Below are 625 nucleotides of genomic sequence, written 5' to 3'. Positions count from 1 at the left end.
CAAACTTGGACAGAGTACACTTCACTCCCTCGTCCAAGTCGCTGATGAAGACATTGAAGAGTATCAGTCCAAGGACCGAGCCCTGCGGGACCCCACTGCCCACACCCTTCCAGGTCGATACCTTCCCTTCTGGTCATTCTTCCCCCTTGCAGAATAAGGAATACATTTTAAAAAACAGAGAACTGGAACTAAAGAGCTGCCAGCCCACTACCACCTGGAGTGGGTGTGATATATCCCTGCCCCCACCTTCCTGCCTGGACTCGGACTCCAATCTCTTTTGTACAAGGACAACGTCTCCCTTCTGTGTGCATGTCCTCACGTTTAGCAAAGTAGCCCTGATCTCAACTGGCTGTCTTCAAGTGCAACCACTACATTTAAAGCAGCTTTTCCAGCTGCATCTGTTTTTGCAACCCCTAAAAATGTTTTGGGAGCTGCCTCTCTCAAAAACAAACACACCAAACCCCCTCCAAAACCCCCGCAAAGTCAAACCAGATTACCAGCGTTGAGCATTTCCCGCCGAGAGGGGTTCACCTACCCAGAGCGCCTTGTCTCCAGTAACGTTAGTAAAATCTGAGTTCCGTTCACTATGCAGTTTTCAGCCTGGTCTCCATCAAACATGTTCTTC

General features: G+C 49.4%; 1 protein-coding gene across 1 annotated transcript in view; it reads right to left on the bottom strand.

Annotated features, from left to right (window-relative positions):
- Positions 1-625, bottom strand: part of PPP6R2 (protein phosphatase 6 regulatory subunit 2) — a 154817-nt gene that overhangs the window by 63965 nt on the left and 90227 nt on the right. Inside the window, 1 exon segment of the mRNA XM_025215448.1 lies at positions 536-621. Coding sequence (XP_025071233.1) covers positions 536-621 — 86 coding nt within the window.

Source organism: Alligator sinensis, unplaced genomic scaffold, assembly GCF_000455745.1.
Source record: "Alligator sinensis unplaced genomic scaffold, ASM45574v1 scaffold1083_1, whole genome shotgun sequence".
In the NCBI taxonomy this organism is placed as follows: Eukaryota; Metazoa; Chordata; order Crocodylia; family Alligatoridae; genus Alligator; species Alligator sinensis.
This window is presented reverse-complemented; position numbering and strand designations above follow the sequence as displayed.